The sequence below is a fragment of the Caretta caretta genome, chromosome 3, assembly GCF_965140235.1.
Source record: "Caretta caretta isolate rCarCar2 chromosome 3, rCarCar1.hap1, whole genome shotgun sequence".
NCBI lineage: Eukaryota > Metazoa > Chordata > Testudines > Cheloniidae > Caretta > Caretta caretta.
Genome location: NC_134208.1, coordinates 195,332,254 through 195,349,381, shown reverse-complemented (window position 1 = coordinate 195,349,381; position 17,128 = coordinate 195,332,254). Strand labels below are relative to the sequence as shown.

General features: G+C 39.3%; 1 protein-coding gene across 2 annotated transcripts in view; it reads left to right on the top strand.

Annotated features, from left to right (window-relative positions):
- ACTR2 (actin related protein 2) overlaps window positions 1-17,128 on the top strand; it is a 42,588-nt gene that overhangs the window by 5,984 nt on the left and 19,476 nt on the right. Inside the window, exons 2-4 of one of the 2 annotated variants that reach the window (XM_048842711.2) lie at window positions 5,944-6,054; window positions 10,335-10,349; window positions 12,140-12,355. In XM_048842711.2, coding sequence (XP_048698668.1) covers window positions 5,944-6,054; window positions 10,335-10,349; window positions 12,140-12,355 — 342 coding nt within the window. The remainder of the gene's footprint in view (window positions 1-5,943; window positions 6,055-10,334; window positions 10,350-12,139; window positions 12,356-17,128) is intronic. The other variant, XM_048842713.2, reaches the window with a different exon arrangement.

The window sequence follows — 17,128 nt, the reverse complement described above, 5'->3', positions numbered from 1 at the left end:
AACCTTTAATAAGGTCAGCAGCAGGATCTTAATGTCCACCTCAAACATTCTAGATTTTATGATTTTTTTTTTTTTTTTTTTTAGAACAAATAGTAAGTTACTTTAGGCCTGGAGTGTTGTCCTAATTATATTTAAAATTCTTTTGTTTGAGAGATTTATACTACTTTAAACTACCTTAACATTGAGACTTGATGAGATATAAGATTATTCAGTATAAAATTGGTCTCAAGACAGGTTTGTGAGCAGATGTAGCTTGTGTATTTATTTTTATTTGAAAGAATATTTATACACTGCATGTTCTTACCACTTGATGACTCAGTGGGAAGTCAGAGCACCAATTTAAACCACAATGCTAAGAAGAGGAAACTATATATGGTAAAATAATTTCTTATACACCGGATTCTTGCATGCACCAGGCAAACTAAGTAACTATTCTTAAAACACACTTGTAAGTATATGTACAATAGACATTTGTTCTGTGCATTATAATGTACGACATGTACATCTTGCAAAGATGTTTTTCAATGAGTAGTTCTTCACTACTTTGTAAGATGCAATGTTGCATTTAAATGTTGCTGCTGTTAAACATTTACAATATGCTTAGTTGTGCTGAACTTGGAATTCGATAACTGCCCCAAGGAACACTTCAATTTTGGTTGCATTAGGGAATTTGTTTGCCAGTGGAAAGAATGGGGAATATCTGGGGTCTTTTTAGTAAACGGAGTTTTTCAGTAAAATGAAAAATGGATTATCCTTGACTAATTTTAGATTTTTGAGTGTATTGATTGTATAGTTTGAAGTTCTGGAAAGTTTTTTTAATAAGCTGCTGAAAAATAGGCATTTGTGATTTGATTTGATTTTTTAGTTGGCAAGTGTCACTTTTCGTTTTTACTCCTTTAGCAAGAAATCAAAAACACTCTGGGGCCTTTTCTTCGGCAGCGTTGTTACTCTTTGTGCTGACTCTTAGAATATCCGTTATAGATCAGTAGCGTACATAAAGTGTTATAACTTTGTAGCCATAGTGTCAAATACGTTCAGCCATCTGAAGCCACTGAATTTTAAGTTGACGATGAAAACTGCTGCAATATGAATCTCATCATTAACTTCTAGAATCCTTTTTAAAAAAAAAAAAAGGCTGATCTCCCTCATTCACCGGATCCTCCTGTAGCCTGGGGAAAGGTTCCCTGAGCTGGGAAAGGAGACCAGGAGTTCAGGTCTCATCTTCTAAATGCTATTTAAATTCCTATCAGACTTGCTAAACTTATTATTGACCAAGGGGCCATGAACCCCAAACCAGAAGATGTGGGACAAGCTGCTGAAAATCCTCCCACTCCCCCGTTTTTAAATAGGTTAGCAGAAAGCTCATACAAAGGCACTGTGAACCCAAATTTCTTATGTAACAGACCCTGCTCTTATCCACTATACTACACTGCCTTTCAGAGTGACTAAGCCAGTTTAGCTGTACTGTTTCCTGCCACTATAAACCCCATTCTTTCTCCAGAGCCAGGGATAGAACCCAGGATGCCTGATCACCAGTATTCTGCTGCTGACTAGTAAATAGTTGTGTATAATCCCTGGGATAGTGTATGTTAGTCCTTCTCCAGGCTGGTATAGAAAGGGACTGGCAGTTACTCCTGTAGTTCAAATAGTAAGAGCCTAAGCTGGAGCTCTCAAGGTGAAGCAGTTCAAACCCTGCTGCTGATCTATGTGGAGGTAGGGTTGTGTATGATTTGCTCTGTGAAAAGACCACTTTAAAACAGTATTGTAGAACTTAAACTATGATGATTTGTAGATTGTAAATGTGTAAATCACCAAAACACACACTTCACCTTTCACTCGTTTATTGCACATTTCACTTTTGTCACCCTCCTGGTAGGTGTATCTGTGTTGTATGTCATCCTCTGCCCAGTCTGAAGAGAATGAGTATTTGTGACAGCTCTCAGCTTGAGAACTTGGCCCTGTACCCCGCACAAGCTGTAAAGACTCATGCTTTCGATTTTGGAGATCATTGTTTCAATTCATAGTATTGGCCAACATGGCGTCCATGACACTTGCAGGTCTCTCGTGTTGGTGTGTTTGAAGGTTGAGAAGTACACTTAATACTTGCGTGAAAGGGCGTGGGAGGAGCAATAGGCAGATTTACTGGTATAGTGCTGCTGCAGCTGCTTGTGGCTGTATGTAGTTTCTGGAGTCCATGAGAGGCTCTGATGGAGTGTTTTGGGGAGTATTTACGTGGACTCCTTCGTAGAATAAGGGGTTGCAGGCACACAGTTTGCTAAGGCATATCAGCCTTGCACAGTCTTCAGAAGCAGCTTCACCTGTATAAAAAAAACTAAGAAATTAGTGAACAAAAATTACATTTAGTGGCATTTAACATTGCAACAGGGCACATCCCAGCCACCCAAAACCTTAGAAGCATGGAAATAAGTTATGGGGAAAGCACTTCTTTCTACCTGCACATTGCAGACAGCACTTTTGATAATGCGCTTCATTGCTCCATAAGGTTTCCATCTCCAACAGATTCCCAAAGTAATATATACCCCTACTTGATCAAACTTGAGTGACCTCAGCTGTGTTAAGGCAAATTAACTTCACCAATGCTTTAAATATGACAGTTGTACTCATCTGTTCATGTAATTGATATAAAAGCGTATGAAGTCACATGCACTTTTGTATTAAAGAGCATGTTTGATCAAATTGGGGTAATAGGCTTGTGAGGCTCTATCTCCCATTAATCAGAGTGGCTTCATAGCTTTGCAGACTCTCTGATACTCAGGTGTGGAAATAAGTGCATTGGCAAAAAGATTTTGGGCTCCAGCCTGTTCAGCGTGTTCCGATGTTCCAAATACGGTTGGCCATTAATTGCTGTCATAAATAGGAGCAGCACTCTCTTGCATGTGTAGACAAGATCTGAATAAATCCTAGATATTGATAGCCTCAGAATAAGCAGAAGGGCTGACAAGCCCTTGCCTTGCCATTTCATACCATATTGCTGAAGAAGACCTTTCATCTTTGGAAAGGAGTCGGGACTTGTGGAAGGGAGTTGATAAGCTCAAGAACACGCTTCCTAACCCTCAAACATGTCAAGTTGGCTCCAACGGCAGACAGAACACATTTAAAAACGGAGGTGGTGTACAAGAAGAAAAGTGAGGGCGACAAAAGTTTTGCCCTGCATCATGTTTTTCCATTGATGCTGAATGCAAATTGATTTTGCTAATTAAAAGTATAGCAGCTACTAGGTAAGGAGCCATATTAAATGATTCGTAATTCTTGCCATTGTATTTAAGGTTCTTAACTTATATCCACATTTCCCAAACTTTTGAAAGTTGAGCCTCCCTTTGGGGAAAAAAAACCCCAAATGTGCCTCCCGCCCCAAAACGCCCCAAAGAATGTTAAAGACCTACTGTTCCTTTTAATGTACATATCTTCATGCACCACCACTTCTCCTCTTCTCTCAGGGAAGTACTGGTGTATAACTTCCCATCCTTTCTTACATACTTTGAGCAGTGTTGATATTTAAAGTATTCTAACTGGCATTTGAGTTAATATCAGTTGAAATTAATAGGACAGTTCACACTTTAGAATTCAGGCAGAAATTACTGCATCAGTTAGCCTTCAAAAAGTGATCCGAGTGTTTTTCCACAACTGTAACAGCTAGAGACTTTTTGTTTTTATAAAAAGAAAAGGAGTACTTGTGGCACCTTAGAGACTAACCAATTTATTTGAGCATGAGCTTTCGTGAGCTACAGCTCATGCTCAAATAAATTGGTTAGTCTCTAAGGTGCCACAAGTACTCCTTTTCTTTTTGCGAATACAGACTAACACGGCTGTTCCTCTGAAACCATTTGTTTTTATAGACACAGCAGAAATGCTAGACAAAATTTGAAATCTGTCTGCTCTCACAGCAAGCCGCTCCCACAGCAAGCCACTCCCCGCTCCCAAAATGAAACAAAAAACACTTTATCCCAGGGTAGCATGTCCCACATCTTAGAAAATGTAGACTTACATTAAGTTCTTTCAAGTGTTACATGGCTTTTTAAGTATAATTTTAATAATGCCTTATTACCCTGCAGTTTGGACTAAGAAGATGTGAATAGCAATGCACGCTAAAGTGCTGTGCTGTCCCTGATGTGGACGCTACGGGCGCAAACTGAAGAGCCCCAAGTTTGCAGCCCAACTTTTCAGTTCGTGCCTGCAGTATCCTTACTGGGGAGTTACAGCACAGCATTTGTGCACTGCTATTCACACCCCATTAGCCCAAACTATGGGGTATTAGAGACAGGCCCTAAGGGTTTTGAGAAGTAAGCTGCTTGCTGCCAGAGGACCACCCTGAAAGATGATCAATGTAGAGTTGAAGAATGGTGGGGGAGGTGAGCCAAATACAGTATAGTTAAGCTCAGAGGTTTCGCGCATATCTTTACCAAATGAAACAGGCAGTATTAGTATCTCTTAAAAATTTCAGATATGTGCTTAAAAAAAGTTTCTAAAACTATTTAAAATGAGTATTGACGTTCTAGGCAGAGACTTGTAAATGTACATTTGGGCCTACAAATTTACCCTAATTGTGAGCTCAACTGTAAACAGTGAGTATATGTTCATTAGATGTTGCAATAACTTACAACAACAAATATTGGTGGGAAAAGGTGCAAAAGTGGGACAGACTGAAATAGTTCAAGCAAAAATGTCTACTGATATTACTCAAGAACTACGTTAAGATCATTCTTAGTAAACAAGAAAAGTGTGGAAGCAGAAATCCGTAAACTACAATTGGTGTATTGGAAACTAGGTCTAATTGTTGGACAGAATAATGAGAGGGTGGTCTATTCCAGCCATCATTACCTTTTGGGGTCCTTAAAGAGACTTTGGGGAGAACAATTGGCCAGTGGGAGTGAGCTTCACCATCATGGCTACCATCCCCACTGTCTCCTCGGAGCTCAGATCTTTTTTATCATGAAAGATGTCCTGACCAAACTGGGCCAGATGACATCACTACCCCCACTAGTCTCGCATCCCAAACACCACCTGGGATGTGAGACTCTCTTCTCCCACCTCCTCCAATATGTCTTTTTCCTTCCTTACCTTATTTCTTCTCTTTCATATCTCTCACTCCTTTTCCCTTCTGTCTAAAGAGAGTCTGGCTTAGCTGGCCAAGACTGCATATTTTTCAGCATTGCTGTGAGCCTGTGCCCAGAAAGAGGTAGCTAAACACAATGCCCTAAATAGGCCTCTTCAGGTATAAGTTTGCCAGGTCTTGGAATGGGTAATAAGTCTATGTGCTGTGTCTGGTTTTTTCAGCAGTGAAAGTGCGTGGGAGAGTCAACACCAGAGACAGAAGCTGCATTTTCTGTCTTTGCTATTCTTTTCTTTCCCCCGTTGTGTGTGTGTTTTGTTTTGTCTTGTCATCTTAGGAAATGGGATCGGGCTTTAACAACACCAGCAATAATAGCTCCAGACCATCTCAACTAATTTCTTTGTTTTTCCCCAAAAGGACAGTCATTACCTTCTTTAATATTACCGAAGAGGCTAGTTTTTTTTCCTTCTAAAAACTCTCCAGATACAGGGAAAGGGAACAAGTGATGTTGTTAAAATGAGAGCCATATTTAATACTTTACGTTTCAAATGCTTCTACTGTTTTTCCTTCTTCTCTGTATCTTTAATAAAAGGATTTGTAATGATGTGTTTGCCATGGAACAAAGCAGGCTGAGGTCACTGTCTTCCAAACCCCGAACTTCGTTTAAAACTGTTTAATGTTGGACAGTCAGGATCACGTTAACACCTTTGGGCCCCTTTATTACATCTAAATTAACACAACGTGACTTATTTTCTAAAATTCCTTACCTGCATTTGAAAATTTCCTCATAAAGACTAAAATATTTTTAATAGTAATAAACAAATGTGATGCATATATTAACTAATCAAATTATTTAACTTTTTTCTTTTCAGTTTGTGAAATGTGGGTATGCAGGCTCAAATTTTCCGGAACACATCTTTCCAGCTTTGGTTGGAAGACCAATTATAAGATCAACTGCCAAAGTGGGAAACATTGAAATCAAGGTAATGTTTTTTTCTATAACAGTTTAAAGCATTCACGGTAGTCTTTACAGTAGAACCTCGGAGTTACAAACTGATCAGTCAGCCTCACACCTCATTTGGAACTGGAAGGATGCAATCAGGCAGCAGAGACAAAAAGAAAGAAAGAAAGAAAAAGCAAACACGGTACACCAGCAGTTCTCAAACTGTGGGGCGGGACCCCAAAGTAGATCGCAACCCCATTTTAATGGTGTTGCCGGGGCTGGGACCCCAAAGTAGGTCACAACCCCATTTTAATGGTGTTGCCGGGGCTGGCCTAGATTTGCTGGGGTCTGAGGCAGAAGCCCAAGCCCCACCTCCTCAGGCCAAAGCTGCAGCCTGAGGACTTCAGCCCTGGGCAGTGGTGCTCAGGTTACAGGTCTCCTGCGTGGGACTGAGGCCCTTGGGCTTCAGCTTTGGTCCCCCCCACCTGGGGCAGTGGGGTTTGGGCTTTGGCCCTCCCCCACCCAGGGTGGCAGGGCTCGGGCTTTGGTCCCCTCTCCTGCGGTCATGTAGTAATTTTTATTGTCAGAAGGGGGTCACGGTGCAATGAAGTTTGAGAACCCCTGCAAATGTAAACTACTAAAAAAAAAAAAAAAAAAAAGGGTAAGGAAACAGTTTCTGTGCTTGTTTCATTTAAATTAAGATGGGTAAAAGCAGCATTTTTTTGTGTGCATATTAGACTTTCAAAGCTGTATTATGTCAATGTTCAGTTGTAAACTTTTGAAAGAACAACCGTAACGTTTTGTTCAGAGTTATGAACATTTCAGAGTTATGAACAACCTCAATTAACAAGGTGTTCGTAACTCTGAGGTTCTACTGTAACACATGAAAGTACTTTCTCCTTCTTTTATCATGCCCCCCAGCAGTCTATCCTGTGATTCACTGCTTAAGTAATGAGCTTTAGCAGCTGCACCCCTTCGGGGCATGTGGTGAGCAGAAGGGTAGATTAATGTTACTGGAAGCTGACCGTCAGGGGGCCAGTGTGCATAGGGGGGCTGGAGCTCTTAGATCTTGATAGGGGATTTGGGGAAATGAGGCAGAAATTGATCAGATGACTGATCCTTGCTGTCCAGTCTTAGTGCAAGATTCTGAGACAATGGTGAGTATTGGCTATAACCTGTAATGTTTACTATTCAGTGTACAATTAGTTGTAAGCAAAACCATCTGTGAACTAGTATTAGTTGCCTAACTTTGCTTGTATTTATTTTTCATTATGTTTTAAGTAGTGATGGTAGACATAATGCTTTCCACAGAATAGAGAAACAATCCCTGCTCTGAGGAGCTTACAGTATAAAAATATTGTAATATTGCAGGTTTGAAAAAAATTCTAATCACTAGCATTGAGTTGAAAACCTTCCTTGAGGCATGTGGGGGCTTATGTTTCTAACCCTTCTGATTGCAGAGATACTATTTCAGATTTAAGTACATGCAGGGCTGACTTCCTGAGTGTGCAGATAAAGTTTGTGTCTTTGCTGCTCCTGCTTCACAAAGCTATGAGTGGCAGAGTGAAATCAACAGAACTCTGGTCAGTTTCACTCCTGATATTTGGAATCCTAGAGGTAGCACTGAAACAGTTTCTTGCTGGTGCTTAGGGGAAAGTATGAGCATTAGTAGAAGGTGGCATTAGAATTATTTAAGAGGAAGAATGACAAAAAATGCAAAGTAAAGGTCTAGACCGGAAAGGGGTAAAGTAGCGGAGATCTTTCATTTCCTTCCCTGCATCCCTCAGCAGCCAGGAGGTTGGGTAGTAGAGGACTTTTCACCTTCACAGTAGCTGGGAGGACATGGAGGGAGAAAGAGAGAGTGCTTCTCCTCATTTCTCGAAGCTTGGTGGGGGCAATTGAAGGTCCACGTTTTTCAGACATCTACTTGCCAGTAGCTGAAGTGAAAGCTAGATTCCGCAAGCAGAGTCAAAGTACAATCCTGGCAGAAATCCCCTCACCCTACACAGTGGTTAGAAATGTCTCACCAAGGAATTTCTCCTGGAGATTACTGATGTGGACCCATCTTCTTTCTGCTTTGTTTCTACCTTAGGCTAGAAGCTTTAGTGTTATGGGTAATGGGTCTGATACATTTTTCAAGCCCTGACATGGTCAATGCTGCTAGCCCAGTTTAGGATGGCCTTTGATCATCTGAGTATTTGATTTAGTATGAGTTGAGGCTCTGGAATGGGGTTGAGGGGAGTGTCATATATGATGTGTTGATGCTTTTTTGCATCTAACTTCTTGTATCATGTCTCCCATTCTAAAGATAGAATCACTCAAGGATATTTTAATGAAGAATGGGACTTGGACTCCTGATTTATTTTGTAACTACTTTACAGGACCTGTCTACTTTATTGTAGTTGCTGTAAGACAAGGCCAAAATAAACCAGGTCAGGAGAAGCAAACAACCATCCTACAGATCTGTCTCAGATCTTCCTTCCTGGTGCATATGTAGGATAAATTCAGAAAGACAGTACAGTGAAACTGTCTGAGGGCCATTTTTTTCCCCTCTGGATATCATTCCATTTTTGCTGCTTTCCTAAAAAGATATTTTTGGCAGATAAATTATACTAAAATTTGAATGGATTAATTCTAGCTACACATTAAAGAGCATTGTGGCTCATTCAGAAGACTCTTGAGCAAAGGAAATTGACAAGAACATCGTCAGTTTAGCTCTTTAAAAATATTCAGAAAAACTAGCCAAATTCAGGAACTGAGTGAAATGAGCCCTAAAATAGGGTTTTATAAAAGCAGCCTAACCCTCCCTTGCCTATTATTCCTGTCAGGAGAGCAAATGAGGACATAAGGAGACACCGCTACATCAAAGGTGTGGTTTTCACTGGAACAGTTTCCCCCAAAATTCCAACCAGTTTTAAAACCTGTTGAGCTAAATTGATTTTAAAACTGCTTGAAGTTGTAGTGCAGATCAGGCTCCTGGCAGCTTGAACTAGTTTTACTGAACCAGCTTCTAAACTACCTTCAGCAGTTTTTGAAACTGGTTTGGTAAAAATGGTTGGCTTAGGGAGCCTAAACTACGCTGCACTTCCAACTGGTTTTAAAATAGATTTTGATGGATCAATTTTAAAACTAATTAGAATCTTTAGGGATACTTCCTTGTAGTAGAACAGACCCAAGTATGCACTTTACCTCATTTTTATTCCTAGTCCATGCCCCACAATTATCTTCCTCAGTTCCTATCTCAGAAATCCATAGACTGGGGTGTCTGTAGGCTTTGAGTGAGTGGAGAATATAGTCAGCATTCACCCTGTGTTCCTCCTGCGACTGGATGTGGATTTTCTGGCAGCTGCCTTTGCAGAGTACTTGCCCTGATGTTATTGTCATGTGTAAGTAGAGCAAGTAAACATGCCTACTGGAGCTGATATTTTTCTTATTAAAATGCTATTGGAAGGGTTGGTGACTGAGGAGGCCTAGGTTTTGATCTTGGATTGGGTCATAAGTGAAAATGGCATCCTAGTCCCTGCTTGTCCACAAAAGTACGTATCTTGCTGTGTAGTACAATGGCTGTTAATTCTCCTAGCCCCCCTCTAGCACAGCAGGGTACTGCATGGCAGAACTGAGATGCGGAGCTGTGTAGGGAAATGTGCACAAATCTGCCTGCACTGTACCCTTTTCAGGTCATTGCTGTTGCTGTGTCACTTCATGAGCGCTTAATTCAGTTAGAATGAATACATAAACAGCATTTAAGTTTATGAACTTCATGTACTCACAAGTTTGTATTTTAGCTTAATATTTTTATAACTGTTATAGTAAAAATTCAACTCGAAGAGCTGGAAGGATGAATATTTTTATGGAAAAAAAGAGGTGGAGGAAAGCAGGGATCCTGGTGGCAATGTGCTGGCGTTAGTTGCTTCCAAATCCACCATGCAATTAGTCTACTCCAGATCTACCACTCACGTTGGATAAAATTCGATTTTTAATGGGATATCGGCATATAAAAGATCTTGCTTCTTAGAAAAGATGCAAAGACACTAGTTATTGTCAATAGCATATTGTGAATAAAAATGAGAAGCCCGCCACTAAACTAATGGAAACAAATTAATCACAGACAGAAATGGCTTCTGAGAAGAACAGCAATGTCATTGACAGTGGTAGCTTGGCCCTAACTACGCTAACTCAGAACACTTGCAGCAATACGTGCATCTCTTTTCTGCTGTATATCTACTGTGTACTTAAAATAATTTGAGGATTTCCTTTAGGCCTTTTCTGACTCTCTTGCTTCTATCTTCTTTCTTCACCTTTCTTGACCTGTTGAAGTAGAATAACAAAAAGATGGTAAGTGAGGTGCCCCTGTATTGTTTGTTTCCCATTTTTTGCTTTATGGGATGCAGTAGCCATTGCATTATTTTGATGCTTTTTAATGTTTTGTCTTGTCCCACATTTTACATTTGATTACTTATTTTAAACTTTGTTCATTGTTTTGATTTAGTAGCAACTAATACTATAAGAATCTTGTATATTGCTTCTGATTGTGACATGACCTGAGTTATGTGCAGATGCAAGAATAATTCATTTTTCTATAAGAGCAACATGAATTTAATGTTAACGTTAGAAAATGCTTTATCTAACATAACAAAATAATGAAGATAGGAAAAGATCATGGCTTTTCCTTGACCTTGTCCTGGTCTGAGGTATACGTCATGCACAGAACAGATTTCAAATGGTTGTTCTTTAACTAGCGATTGTTAAATAAAGTCAGAATTTTATGAATTTGTTGTGATAGAACTGATGTAGTCACATGGTTACTTAGTGGTATGTTTGTTGGAGTAAGTTTAGCAAATTATGATCTTCTTAAAGTTTAGGGGTTTAGGTTTCTAATTTTTACATTAATAGTCCATTCTATGAAAACTGTTTTATAAAATTAAGAAAACTGATTAGGGGACTCAAATTAAAAATCATGTAATAAAATTATTTCTTTACCAGTTACTAGTAACTTCTTAGATTATTAAAACTAAAAATAATTTAAAAGTTCCAGTTTGCTTTTCATTATGTCTTTTTCTTTCTTAGCTTAAACAGAGAATCTGAGTCACCTTTACCTCTCAGTGGCACAGTGATTGGGTTGTAAACTCTGCAGTAGACAATTTGGTCAAAAGCAACCATTTCATTGTACTTTAATAAAGGAAACACTTATTATTTTGCTAGATTGTAGAAATGTGATCTTTAAAAAGAGGATATATTTTAATTCATTTCTTTAAATATGGTGGTAAGTCAGGCATTAAGGCTCCTCTGGAAGAAGATGGTCTATAGTGGGAAGCAAAGGTAACATTTCATTGTACCCACTTGCCTCAGGAAATACCTGTGGAAAAGGAAAGGGTTTTCTTATATAATCAATTTAGAAATTGACTATATGAATCACAACTGGGTAATATGTGTATTTTGTATAAAATATCATACTGGGGTTGGGGGTTTTTTGTTTTGTTTTTTTGATGCGGAATAAAAGGGATACATATCAGTTATCGGTCTACCCTGTTAAAACTTTACTGGCAAAGGCTTAGTTAAACCACTTTTTATTTTAATGTTTAGTGTGGTACTTCCAGTCCCTTATTTGCTTTTGCTACTTGTTCTGTATGCTTATGCAGCTCTCATTATCCCTGTTTTGGGAATGTGCACAGAAACTTGCAGCATGCGTGAAAAAATTTTCTGTTAGCCCCACCTACTATCTTTTATGTGCTTTTTCACATCTCAACCTATTCAAGTGAGTATTTGATGAAGTAATTTTGGAAATCTCAATGAGTAAACGTCTGTACATACTAAGGTTTCTTTACTGTTCCATGGTTACAAAATGCAGGGTAACTTCTTACTACGGTAAGTTTGATTTAAGGTTTTGAAGTCTTCCAAATACGGGTTCTCTGAAAAGATCTGGTATGGGTCTCAGCCACATTAAATATTTTGTGCAGTAAAGCCTACTTTTTATACATAAAAACTAATTTCAGGTCATGGGCCATTCAGTACATATAATCAGATGCAAGTTGGAATATCTTTTATTCTTAATAATCAAAAACTGCTAAAGAATAATGAAAATTCTTGCAAACTGACATAAAAACTTCAATACTGTGACTTTATAGGATCTTATGGTTGGTGATGAAGCAAGTGAATTACGCTCAATGCTGGAAGTGAACTACCCAATGGAGAATGGCATAGTCCGGAACTGGGATGATATGAAGCACCTCTGGGACTACACATTTGGACCAGAAAAACTTAACATTGATACGAAAAACTGTAAAATACTACTCACGGAGCCTCCCATGAACCCAACGAAAAACAGGGAGAAGATTGTAGAGGTATGTTTCTTGACTTGAATAAGGAAAATCTATTTGTGGAGAGCAGGAATTGATGATGGCAGGCACTAAATTTTGTCTAAGAGGTCACTGCTTTTTTAAAATGTAAGATAACCCCTCAAGGCAACATTCTTCCTTGCAGAAAATGGGAGAATTGGTTACAGCCCAGAATAATCACCTTCCTAGTTTATCCAAGGGCAAACAATCCTACTTAGTCCTAAAGTCTAAACAGACTAGCAGTCCCGTGCAAGCTTCTGGACCAGGAAATCACTGATTCAGGCACTGAAGTTCAGGTATGCCTGCACATCCCATCCCCATTGACCCAATAAGGTGAGCTGATGCCTAATACATAGGAAAGGTCTTCCAAAACCCAGTTAATCTTCCTTCACCTCCCTTTCTCAATGAGTTAATCCTGCAGTATTCTGAGTAGACCAAATCAAGCAAAGCACTAAAGTTCATGCTTATCTTTAAGCATGTGAGCAGTCCCATTGACTACTGTATATTGGATTAGTGCCAGAGTTCTCAGCATTTCTCAGGATCAGGCCCTAAATGAATTTGACTCCAGCTGGGAGATTAGCAGAGTTTACAAGGGAAATTAAGGTGGTGGCTTGGAAGTAAGGAGTGGTTTACCAGGCAGAGTGTATAGTGTTGCTGTAGGCACCTGGGACATGTTAAGAAAGAGTCAATTTTTGCCAGCACATCTTCTTCCCCCCTCCCCCGCCCTCCAAATCTGTAATAGGTTCTGGGGACTATCTAATAACAGCCTTTCTAGAAAGGAGGTCCTGCAACTAGTTGTCGGGTGCCACAGTGCAGTCTGGAGTGGGTGAGGTCGTAGAGGGTATGTCTACACTGCAATTAAACACCATAGTTGGTCTGTGCCAGCTGACTCGGGCTTGAGGTGTGCGGCCATTTAATTGTGGTGTAGATGGTGTAGACGTTCCAGCTCTGGCTGCAGCCTGAGGTCTGGGACTCTCCCACCTCGCAGGGTCCTAGAGCCTGGCCTCCAGCCTGAAGCCAGATGTCTGCACTACAGTTTAAACAGCCCCAGTCAGCTGGCACAGGCCAGCTGTGGGTTTTTAATTTCAGTTTAGACATACCCTTAGGCTGCATCCCCAATCCAGCATTGACTTAGATGGTCAAGTGCCTCATATAAAAGAAATAGCTCCTTATACAATTCCTATTTTTAATAATTATTTGTCACAAAGTCTCACAGTTTTGGAAAGGTAGTAATGTGAGAATAACATAAAATTTGTTGACTTTCTGTCACGTTATTACTCTAGCAAATAGACCTCTGTTAATGTAAATATTCAGTATAGTTTCAAATGTGGCAGAGAATACCTCGGTAATAACCTCTTCTTTCAGAGACTTTGCTGCAGGAATAAATTGATTATTAAAAAGGTGATATTTTAACTGAAAACTTTCAAAGACTCTGTAGAACATTAGTGTTAACGGATATGAAACTTGAGGTTTTGGGGGGAGTGAGCTCATGAACGTTAAATGATGTCATCTCATAATGCTATGTAAAGCAACGTTAACTAGTCATGTCTGCTTTATCAGGTACATTCATGACTGACTGACTAATGTGGTGCAATAGACAGACTGAACAGTTCTAACAAATGTATGGCTGCCTTCGTGGCATGAATGATTGAATTTCCTTATCAGGTTTCTCGGCCATTCAGAAATCTATCAGGATGTGGTTGTTTTTTGTTTTTCTGGCTTGTTAGGATATAGATATTCAGGCCTTTCTGTAAAGGCCTATACTCTAAGAATTTAGGTGTATTCTTATCACTTAGCTAGTTATAGAGGTAGAAAAGAAAGAATCAGAATCACTGTCTGCTGGTGTAAGGGCCTTCTCTTACTGTGACAGTCTGAGGCCCTGTTCTTAGGCTAAGATCTTTGGCTAAACAGCAGAGGCAGCCATAAGCTGGGAAGTGAACGGTCACATCCTCACATTCCAAACTAGTCACATTGAAAGAAGGTGCTACAGTGATAGAACAACAAAGAAATGAGGATTTCACATCCCAGCTATTGATAGGTGAGTTCTTGCCAGACAGGATGTTATCAAACTAAGTTTCCTTTTACATCTTCTAGGCCCTTCCCTTTCTCTGGGGCTGATCGGCATTATCAGGACAGGATTGTATTCCTAACAGCCCAATAGCACCTTCTTTCAATGTGACTAGTTCGGAATGTGAGGATGTGACTGTCACAGTAAGAGAAGGCCCTTACACCAGCAGACAGTGATTTTTGATCCTTTCTTTTCTACCTCTATAACTAGCTAAGTGATGAGAATACACCTAAATTCTTAGAGTATAGGCCTTTACAGAAAGGCCTGAATATCTATATCCTAACATGGCTTATCCAAAGACTCTGTTGTGATTATTCTAGTACAAAATGATCTTGTTTGAGCTCACTATAACTTCTGAAATGTGTTTTCTATACTCTGTTGTTTCATAGTCTTCACTGGGGGGAAATTACCGTACTTTATTACACCAATTCAGAGAACGTAAACCTGAAATATGAGCAAGGGAATTAAGAATTTTTTGTGTGTGTGTGGAGCATTTAGCCTTTTTATATAAACACTTTTATAGTTTTTTGAGTGAAGTAAAAACTTTAGGAGTACTTGTGGCACCTTAGAGACTAACCAATTTATTTGAGCATGAGCTTTCGTGAGCTACAGCTCACTTCATCAGATGCATACTTTCCACGGTATGCATCTGATGAAGTGAGCTGTAGCTCACGAAAGCTCATGCTCAAATAAATTGGTTAGTCTCTAAGGTGCCACAAGTACTCCTTTTCTTTTTGCGAATATAGACTAACACGGCTGTTCCTCTGAAACCTGTAAAAACTTTAGTTCTTTTAATGCCTCAGCTTTTGTATTGATCACAGCATGATGAAATCAAATCTTTCTAGTTTTAAAAGGTAATGTTATAGGAAAAGAATCAAACCATTATCCAATTTTTTTCTATTTTTGAAGCTAGTATGAGAGGCCAATCTGAGATCAGATGAAAGACTGAGTTAAGAGCAGAAACAGCTTCGCAATAATATGTAATGAAGCTATAATAATTCTGGTATATTTATCATGAAATCCTTGGTGCAATGCAACACAATTGCTTCTTAAAGAAATGATTAATTGAAATGAGTTTTTATGAAAAGTCATTTTGACTGTGTGCACTTAACATATCCTGAGAAATCCTAACCGTTATTTTAGTCTGCCTGGCTTTTGTTAGGGCTAGTCTGCACTGACAATGCTAAAGCACTGCCGTGGTTTGTTTCAGAACATACTTAAAGAGAGACAATTTCCGCTTTGCTCTTCAGTGTAATTAGCTTTATAAGTGTCTTTGTGTAACTTTTGTCTCAACCTCTGCATAGCCGTTAAATTCTCACACCTGTAACATCCCCTCTGAGGAACAGCCCAGTTGTGTACCTTTCTGTGGTGTATTCTGTGGTGTGGTGGAAGCATTCTTTGGCATTGTCACCCCTTACAACTCCATTGTTTAGTATTCTAGAGCATTCTCTTTTTCTAGCTTCCAGTGCTTTATTGTTGGGCTCCTGCCATTTTTGGAGAAAGGCATTGGACTGGCAACAAAACAACAACTTTAATAGAAGCAAAGATTTATTTTGAGGAAAATATTCTTGATACTATTTGGATATCAGATTTGTCAAATGTGGTGTGTGCCATGCATGTGGCGAGACTGCAATTATAGATGTCAAACAAAATAAGTCCTAAAATGTCTGAAATAAGCATAGCTAAAAACAGAAGTCTTATGTGTTTACTGCAAAAAGTATATCTTTCCAGGAATATAGTGGAACATGCGAACGCAGTAACTAATCCTGTATGCATATTCTGGTTATGGGCAGATAGAAATTGTTACATACCTTTCTCCCATTACAATTTTGGTTCATTTTATGAGCAGTAGAATTCATACAGATTGGGAACAGCAGTAATTCTGTGTCAGTTGAGGTCTAGAAGCTCAGACAGTTTCTTGTTTTGCTTGCTGTTCTTTCCCACGCTCCCTTTTGAGGTAGAATACTATTTCTGCCTTGTAACTTACTGAACTGCTGTGTTTGTGCACATTAGATCATGGCCACTGCAGAACCCTACCCCTAACTTGTGGTATCTTGCACATACCTGAATGTGCAAGGTGAGTAGGTATTCTACCAAACTGTCTTCCACATCACGGAGTCAGTTTTTTAAGAACCCTACAGCAAGGTGCTCCATAGCCTGATCTTTGTACATTTCGTACTCCTTGACTTCCGTCTTCCTATGTATCACGCTCACGCAAATGTTTTGGAAAAATGTATGCTGGTCTTTCCAGTTTTGTTTACAGTGTACTTGGGTTAGCAGGCTTTGGATAGTCAATTTTTAACCATACAAGATAGCACTTTTTCTGTCAAGATCTCTGCAGCAATTCCTAAATATGCTGGCATTACTTTATTTTTAAACTCCAACTAAGTGTCACAGCATTATCTCATTGCAGAATTAGCCTAGTTACTGTTAAAAAATGAGGTCAGTAAAAGTAAATTTTGCTCATTTCCTTTCTTCGTAGTGTTGACCCTGTGAGGGATATGTGTTGAGTTGTTTGGGGTTGTGGTTTTGTTTTTTTTTTTTGGTTAAATGGGGTCTGTAACTCATGGAGTGTTTTGCTCTCATATACAATAGAACAGCAGTAGTATGGTCTGGGGGGAGATTTTTAAAAGCACAAATGGCAGTTAAGCATCTAGCTGTCATTTGTGCCTTTTGAAAATCGAGAAAGTAAAATCTGGGAGGGGAGGTCA